The following is an 8,496-nucleotide window of genomic DNA, read 5'->3' on the forward strand; positions in this document are numbered from 1 at the left end:
TTTAAGATTGTTATTTTTCTTAATGGGACTTTTGTAGGTCATTACATGTACATAGAAGCATCATCACCGAGGGTGGCTGGAGATGTGGCTAGAATGATGACCGTGAGCCAACCTGCCACATCTGGACAGTGTTTGGGATTCTGGTATCACATGTATGGTAGTAAAGTTGGTACTCTAAATGTGTACGCAATGGATGGAAATCAAATGCAGTCACTTTTGTGGAGTATAGATGATGGTCAAGGGGATACATGGTGGGCTGCTCAAGCCACACTTTCATCTCCGTCTGACTTTCAGGTAAGATGAAAGTCACTCAGTATCATTGTACAATGTCCATGACATTGAGTCTTATAACACGACTACAAGAAATAAATTCACCAGAAACCAGAAATTCTCCTCAGATCATATTGTAAAACTGAAACTCTATTTGACTAAGAAGACATTGACAAAGCAGGTAAGCATTTTGTTTAATGTAGCTGATAAACACCTATCCCTTTGAGATAATCCAATACATGTCATTTTACTGAAAGAAAAAGAAATTAAAGTTGTATCAAATTAACAAAACGTTGGAGTGCAAATCAGATAATGAAAGCTGAATTATTGCCCAAATTTTGAATGCCCATTAGCACACTGTGTGAATGATGTTAACAACTATCTTACCACTATCAAGATCGCAGCAAATTCACTCTTGAAATCTATTTCAATGGCATTAATTGTTCTGTACTTGTCTGAACAGGAAATTAAAGAATTATGCACATGTGATGAGATTTGTTGTCAGTCACAATGCCATTATCGAGTAACACATTTGGTAATGTGAGTGAACTTCAAGATAAGTTATTACGAACAGGACAGTCAAGTGTAAGTATTGCATTTATTACACAGATCGTCTTTGAAGGAATTGTTGGAGGAAGTTTCTCCGGTGACATTGCTATCGATGATGTCCAGATAACAGATGGAGCTTGTCAGTCAACTGGTGACTGCAGCTTTGAAGGTGGCAGTACCTGCCTGTGGAGTAACACTGGCAGTAATGATGACTTTGATTGGCTACTGGGACAGGGATCTACCAATAGTGACTTCACAGGACCAGCAGAAGATCACACTACTGGTACAAATCAAGGTAATTGTGCCAAGTTAACCCTTTGAGTGCCAAAGTCAGTTTTTGACATCCTTATAAAATATACCCTAGTCATTTTTCTTCAGATGTTTGCAAGCAATATTGATAAAAACTGTAGCCAATATGATGTGATGTCCCTTTGGTCCAAATCACAGAAACATAGATGAAATCAGTAAAATATTATGCTAAATTTTTGGTTGGAAAATTACGGCATCCTAGGGTTACACAATATGTTTATTCAAAACGATAAAGGTGGTCCTATTGTTGCTTTGAATTCTGTCGGAAGAAAGAGAGAGCAAGTGTTCAGGCTGCACTAACTTCCCCCTGTTGCTGCTTTGATTGTACCGCATTAATAACATTATTTTTGGACACCGTGGTTTGAAGCACCAAAGGTGTCCTATGTCGCCACAATGTCTGTGTGTGTGTCCGTCTGTCCGTCCGTCCGTCTGTCCGTCCGTCTGTCCGTCCGTCCGTAGACAGATTTTGTTCCACTCATAACTTAAGAACCCTTAGGTCCAATGTCATGCAATTTGGTATTTGGTATTATCATGATGAGACTTAGATCTGATTAGATTTTGGTGGGTGTGGCTTATTAATTAATTGCTCATTTGCATATTTTATGACTTTTTTCGTTCACGCAGATATCTCAGAGACGCCTGGAGCGATTTCGTTCAAACTTGGTAAAAGGATAGTACTCTACCTCATACAGATGCATGTTGATTTGTTTCACAATGCGATCAAATTTGGCTGTGTTAGAGGACTTTTTAGTTTTCACCTCCATAGACTCCCATGTATAAGGCAGTCCATAGACTCCCATGTATAAGGCCAAGAAAAATAAAAATTTAGTTTCTCATCGTATTCATATTGCAAAAAGGATGCAGTGACACAGTTTTTAGTCCCCACAGATAAAGTCCAGGGGGCTCATAGATTGGGTCATGTCAGTCCGTTAGTCCATCCATGTGAGTCCATCCGTTCACGCAGATATCTCAGACGCTTTGACAAAATGTCACATGACCTTTGACCTCAAATATACATATTTGTCCATAACTCAGTAACCACAAGTGCTAAACCTTTCATATATGGTATGATGGGACACCCTATGATGCCACATATTGTACCTCATTAATTATGTGCATATCTAATTTTGAGCAAGCCAATAGAGCTAGAGGTCTGATTTTTGGTATATATGGATAACTTAGCAATACAATTTTTTTGACAAAATGTCATGTGACCTCGGTGACCTTTGACCTCAAATATACATATTTGTGCATAACTCAGTAACCACAAGTGCTACACTCTTCATATTTGGTATGATGGGACACCTTATGACGCCACATATTGTACCTCATTAATTATGCACATATCTAATTTTGAGCGAGCCAATAGAGCTAGAGGTCTGATTTTTGGTATATAGGGATAACTTAGGGACCGTCTCAGATTGTCGCAGAAGTTCAAAAAGCGAAATTCATTCGTTTAGGGGGGGAGGGGGTTTGACCTCCATTCAATTAGTGAACTTCACTTTCGCACTTTTATTTTGTGATCACAAGTTTTCGTGTGTTTATTTTTAAATTAAAGAAAAACTGCATACTCGTGCCAACAAATTTGTAACTGTTTCCATCTTGTTTGTGCCCCAAACACAATTTACCGATAGTAACATTGTATCCTAATCATTTCATTCATCAAATTATACAAAGACAAAAAGTATCATTTTTTTTAAAATGTGCTATTTATAAGCGTCTGCTCTAACCACTAGATGTCTTTATTCTCACTTGTTATGCACCTTGTCATAGTCGTTTTAATATGATTGAACATGCCTGGGCCCCCTCGTCAAAGTTTTTCGCTTATTTACCGCCCCTACCAAGTACAAATTGCGTGTTCAGAAAGACAAAGAACAGCACAAGAGATGCAAAAAGGGAAACTAAAATAAAATGAAACTTTTATGCGGTATAATGCCCTGTTAGTACTCAAATCCGATCAATTACTTTAATTGTAATGTGGCAAGGGTAATAATACGTCTTTAGTAGCTATAGCAAATAGCAAAATGCAACATTGTACTCTCAGGCAGACATGACTGAACATTTCGCACTTTTGAAGTTTCGTTTAGGGGGAGGGGGGAGGGGGTTTTGATCTAAACGAAGAAATTTCGTTTCTTGAACTTCTGCGACAATCTGAGACGGTCCCTTAGCAATACAATTATTTTGACAAAATGTCACGTGACCTTTGACCTCAAATATACATATTTGTCCAAACTCAGTAACCACAAGTGCTACACCCTTCATATTTGGTATGATGGGACACCTTATGACGCCACATATTGTTCCTCATTAATTATGCACATATCTAATTTTGAGCGAGCCAATAGAGCTAGAGGTCTGATTTTGGTATATAGGGATAACTTAGCAATACAATTTTTTTGACGAAATGTCATGTGACCTCGGTGACCTTTGACCTCAAAATACATATTTGTCCATAACTCAGTAACCACAAGTGCTACACCCTTCATATTTGTATGATGGGACACCTTATGACGCCACATATTGTACCTCATTAATTATGCACATATCTAATTTTGAGCGAGCCAATAGAGCTAGAGGTCTGATTTTTGGTATGTACGGATAACTTAGCAATACAATTATTTTGACAAAATGTCATGTGACCTCGGTGACCTTTGACCTCAAATATACATATTTGTCCAAACTCAGTAACCACAAGTGCTACACCCTTCATATTTGGTATGATGGGACACCTTATGACGCCACATATTGTTCCTCATTAATTATGCACATATCTAATTTTGAGCGAGCCAATAGAGCTAGAGGTCTGATGTTTGGTATGTAGGGATAACTTAGCAATACAATTTTTTTGAAAAAATGTCACGTGACCTCAATGACCTTTGACCTCAAATATACATATTTGTCCATAACTCAGGAACCACAAGTGCTACACCCTTCACATTTGGTATGATGGGACACCTTATAACGCCACATATTGTACCTCATTAATTATGTGCATATCTGATTTTGAGCAAGCCAATAGAGGTAAATGTATGATTTTTGGTATAGGGACAGACTATAGGATAGAAATTTTTTGACAAAATGTCATGTGACCTCGATAACCTTTTACCTAAAATACACGATTATGTCAATAAATAAGTAACCACAAGTGCTATGTCCTTTATATTTAGTAGGATGGGAGACCTTATGACAACACATGCTTTACCTCATTAATTATGCCCGTATATAATTGTGGGCAAGCCAATAGAGCTAGAGGTCTGAATTTTGGCATATATGGATTAATTAGCAATACAATGGTTTTTTTTTTCAAAATGTCATGTGACCTTGATGACCTTTGACCTTGAATATGCATATATATATGCATAACTCAGTAACCACAAGTTCTTTACGCTTCAATTTTGATAGGATAGTAGACCTTAAGATGTCACATCTTGTACCTCATTTATTATGCACATATGTATTTCTTGGCAGGCCAATACAGCTAGAGGTCTGATCTTTTTTCCCGATTTAGAACCATAACTTAGACATGCCTCTTGTTTCAAAATGGGAACAATGACATAGACCTATGTGTCCATAGATCTGAACATATACACTCCAGTGATACTTCTGACCTCATTTCCCTGCCCCATCAAGACTAATACTCCTATTACAAGTGGGGACTATGTCATTGTCAATGACTTGTTACTTCTAGAATATACAGTATATTATCTCACATAGTGAGTGTCTGAATATTATTCTGAATTGTATTCCAAAGCACATTCTGAAAGGACTCTTCTGGAATATACAGAATATTATCTCACATAGTGGGTGTCTGAATGTTATTCTGAATTGTATTCCTAAGCACATTCTGAAAGTAACTCTTCTGAAAATTTCACATTCTTTGCCACTGCACCATCTCCCTAATACATACTGATGACCCACGGTGTCCACTCAAGTCTCACTTTGATTAATATACATTTCTGAGTGGACATGTACTTGAGCATAGACATGTGAAGTGTTCACTGTTGAGTGAAAGAAAGAAAGATGTGACACGATTTTGCCCACAGGAACCATATAGACAATAAATATTGACGTATTACGAGGCATACAACATAGGACACCTCATGCCAACAGTCAGACATCTTGAAAGTAAGAAATTACCAAAAGTGAACAACGAGGATGAAGAAGTGCTTACCAACTGACAATGGTAAACTTTACCATGGCCTGGCTTTGTTCAAAAAGGGTAGCTAGTCATTATCTGTAGCCTGTTTGATAGCTGCTTTAAATTTACCTGTTGCAGGGCCACAGGTACAAGTGGAATGCTAATGACTATGTATACTGATGCACTATTGGAAATATAGTGTTCAAAGTGGCTGCAATATGTAGCATACAAAAGCAGTGGTTTTCGAGCCGAAATCAAGACTCTATGCTGGTTGCTTGAATTCAAAATTATGGCAGGCTTACACTCCAGAGCTGTTTAATTAGCTATCAATGTAGAACGTTTATTTGAGTGTAAACTCCATACTGTATTGGAATCATGGTCTAACAAGCGAAACAATGTCATATAACCGTTCATCGATTCCGCATATACCACATTGGCAACTGCGGATGCATGTGTACTTGAGCAGGATTTCTTCTTCTCTACAGGGTACTACATGTTTATTGAGACATCAGCTCCCAGGGTGGCAGGAGACTTGCCTTTCTTGAAAGTCAGAAGTTCATCCCAACGGACAGCAGGGGTCTTTGCCTAAACTTCTGGTACCATATGTATGGAGCACAGATCGGTAATGTGGATATTGTGATATTGAATTTAGTATTGATGGATAGATGGAATGGGGGAAGAATGGCATGGCAGATGGTTGGATTGATGGATGGATGGATGGATGGATGGATGGATGGATGGAATGATGGATGGGGGGTAGATGGATGAATAGTATGGATGGAGTGAACAGACAGATAGATGGATACATGTATACAGTGGTCGCGCTTACTTTCGCAGTTCTGCGTCCCTAGTGACGCAATGTAGCCAAAATCTGCGTCCATTGCTATTTTGATTGCATCCCAACTAATTTGCATGTTAACTAGACTCAATTTGGTGACGTTGTTCTTGAACAGTTTCTCACGTCGTAAAGGTCACGATAAGGTCAATAACCCAGTTGTTCATGGTAACAAATGTTCAACGTTGTAACTGTGCAAAATTAACAGTTCGAATCTTGCAAGTAATTTATCTCAATAATTTTTTTACTTCTTTCGTTTCTTTTCGTTAAATATTGCTATAGCTTGATTGATATCGAAGTCCTGTAGTGCTGGACCGTGTATGCTTATTAGCATTAAATCATCGACATGATCATCGGAGAGACGGCTGCGTCGAGCACATTTTATGCAATTCTGGGTACTAAAACCCCTTTCACATGGTACACTTGTAACAGGGATAACCAATGCTATTGACGCGAGAACTGCGTAATCGGGAAATATGTCAGCATAATCGGTTGTGAGCACACGGCAGGCATCCTCAAAAGAACGAACTCCATGACCCCGAAGTGTACGCTTGACTGCGAGGAACTCATTGCGTAGATTGCCGCCATTCAGTAATGGCTCTACCTCAACTCCCGTCGCGTCCTGTTTCGGCTGCCCGTAAAACACTGAAAGTCATTCAAGACTTTCAGTTGCATAGTCCTGAAGACGTTCGTCGTCATCAGGATAAAGACTCACATTAAACACCTTATTGAAACTACTCAGCAGATCTAACGCGTTGTTAGGGAAACGATCCACAAGTCTCGATATCAAATGTTCGATAAACGATTGTCTCACACGGTTGTGAGCGGTTATATTTGCAGCCGCAGCATATGTTACTAGTATTCCACGAATTGTGCAGTTGCTCTGTTGAAATTCCTGATTGAAACGTCATTCACTGTCGCCAGACATCGGCTCATTGAGGAGATCGCGAAGTGCCGCAATAGTTGTGCCAACCATTGGCTGCACTCTCGACAGATTAACACTCTCTCGTTGAAATAACAAGTTCAATCGGTCCATAATTAGCAGGACGTCTGTGAGCGTGTAGGTCAACGCAATGAATGAGTAAGGTTTGATCAGTCTTACCAAGCCTTCTGCCGTGGGATTTTTTCTTGCATCCTCCTCCAACTCTAGTACTAAAGCAGGCCAATTGCTTTCAATTGACTTTACAGCCCGTGATAATGACAGCCATCAAACTGAACATGGCTGCTTTAAACTCAAGAAATCGCTGTCATCGAGGGCTTTGTTGAGTTCACACAAGCGCTTGTAACGAGCAGCGGAATATTCAAAGTAATTATATACCGAATTAACCGTATTTCTATATTTGGCGACTGCTTGAACACCTTTTGCAGCATCGCGCACGAGTGCAACTCAATGAGCGGCGCAATGCACCTGTAACATGAACGGGTTTACACGCTGAAGGCGTACTCCGACTCCGTTAAGACGTCTGGTCATTACAGACGCACCGTCTGATCCAAGTCCAACTACTTTGTATTTCGAAATATTCATGCGCTCAAACTGTTGTAATATCGCCTCAGTCACCGTTTCAGCATTGCCTGCTGCAATTGTTACATTTCCGGAAAAAACTGTTTTAGCTTCTCCGTTCTTTACTATGCGAATAAATATGATGAGTTTCTTATTGACCGTAATATTTACGGTTTCATCCACGATGACCGAAATAACGGGACTTGCAGCAATCTCTTTATCAAGTTCTGTCTGTAAAACTTTGGCAATCACGACTTGCATCTCCCTCACACTTTCGTGGTGTTTGTAGTATTGGCCGTCTGAAAGCGCTTGACACTTATTTTCGTTTTGTAGCTCAAGCAAAGATGAAAACATATCATCTGGTAATTCCTTCTTAGCCATAAAATATACAGTTCGAAGCATTGCCGCATGTGAATCTTTCTGTTTTCCTTGATTTATTTCCACGGTCTTTTTCATACTTGACTGAAGTGGCTTGTGTTTCACTGCGTCGATATGATCGGTGTGTCCAGAATGACGTACTAAAGCTGAGCGGTGCATGTCGCTACATCCTACGGCACTAGTAAAGGAATTTTTTTACCACTACTTTTGCACAGTGAACAAAACATCCTGTCTTCACTTTTCCCATCAATAAGGGCGGTCTTGTTCAGTAGCTATGGAAATTCCCTCTCCCACTCCAATCTATATTTTCGCTTTCTCGATTTAGCTGGCGTAGTGCTCGAGTCGGGAGTCACATTACCGTGTTCAACGGCTGCGGCAATACTTGAAGTTTCTGGCTGACGAACCTCACTCGGAGTCGCAGTAGTTTCATCACAAGTTTCTCCCGTTTTGCGACCAGCTGTTGAACATTTTTCACCTGATGAACCGGAGTTTGTGAATTTGAACCGGAACAGGGTT

At 39.6% G+C, this 8,496-nt stretch overlaps 2 protein-coding genes across 2 annotated transcripts in view; one reads left to right on the forward strand and one right to left on the reverse strand.

The window, feature by feature from the left end:
• The window catches only part of LOC139140840 (MAM and LDL-receptor class A domain-containing protein 1-like), a 92,193-nt gene that overhangs the window by 82,802 nt on the left and 895 nt on the right, over positions 1–8,496 (forward strand). The window contains exons 59-61 of the mRNA XM_070710289.1: positions 38–294; positions 880–1,114; positions 5,752–5,888. Coding sequence (XP_070566390.1) covers positions 38–294; positions 880–1,114; positions 5,752–5,855 — 596 coding nt within the window. The 3' untranslated portion in view covers positions 5,856–5,888. The remainder of the gene's footprint in view (positions 1–37; positions 295–879; positions 1,115–5,751; positions 5,889–8,496) is intronic.
• On the reverse strand, positions 7,009–8,139 carry LOC139141291 (uncharacterized protein C17orf113-like). The gene is made up of 2 exons (XM_070710916.1): positions 7,584–8,139; positions 7,009–7,253 (listed from the first exon to the last, which is right to left on the reverse strand). The coding sequence occupies exons 1-2, from the start codon at positions 8,137–8,139 to the stop codon at positions 7,009–7,011; spliced, it is 801 nt and encodes a 266-aa protein (XP_070567017.1).

The sequence above is a fragment of the Ptychodera flava genome, chromosome 9 (genome assembly GCF_041260155.1).
Source record: "Ptychodera flava strain L36383 chromosome 9, AS_Pfla_20210202, whole genome shotgun sequence".
NCBI lineage: Eukaryota > Metazoa > Hemichordata > Enteropneusta > Ptychoderidae > Ptychodera > Ptychodera flava.

What these genes read in the sequence shown, in the direction of transcription:
- LOC139141291 (XM_070710916.1), bottom strand. Translation starts at nt 8,139, where the DNA reads ATGCACCGCTCAGCTTTAGTACGTCATTCTGGACACACCGATCATATC. An exon ending in AGTTGGACTTGGATCAGACG is followed by an intron (nt 7,254 to 7,583) that starts GTGCGTCTGTAA and finishes GGCCTGCTTTAG; the next exon opens with TACTAGAGTTGGAGGAGGAT.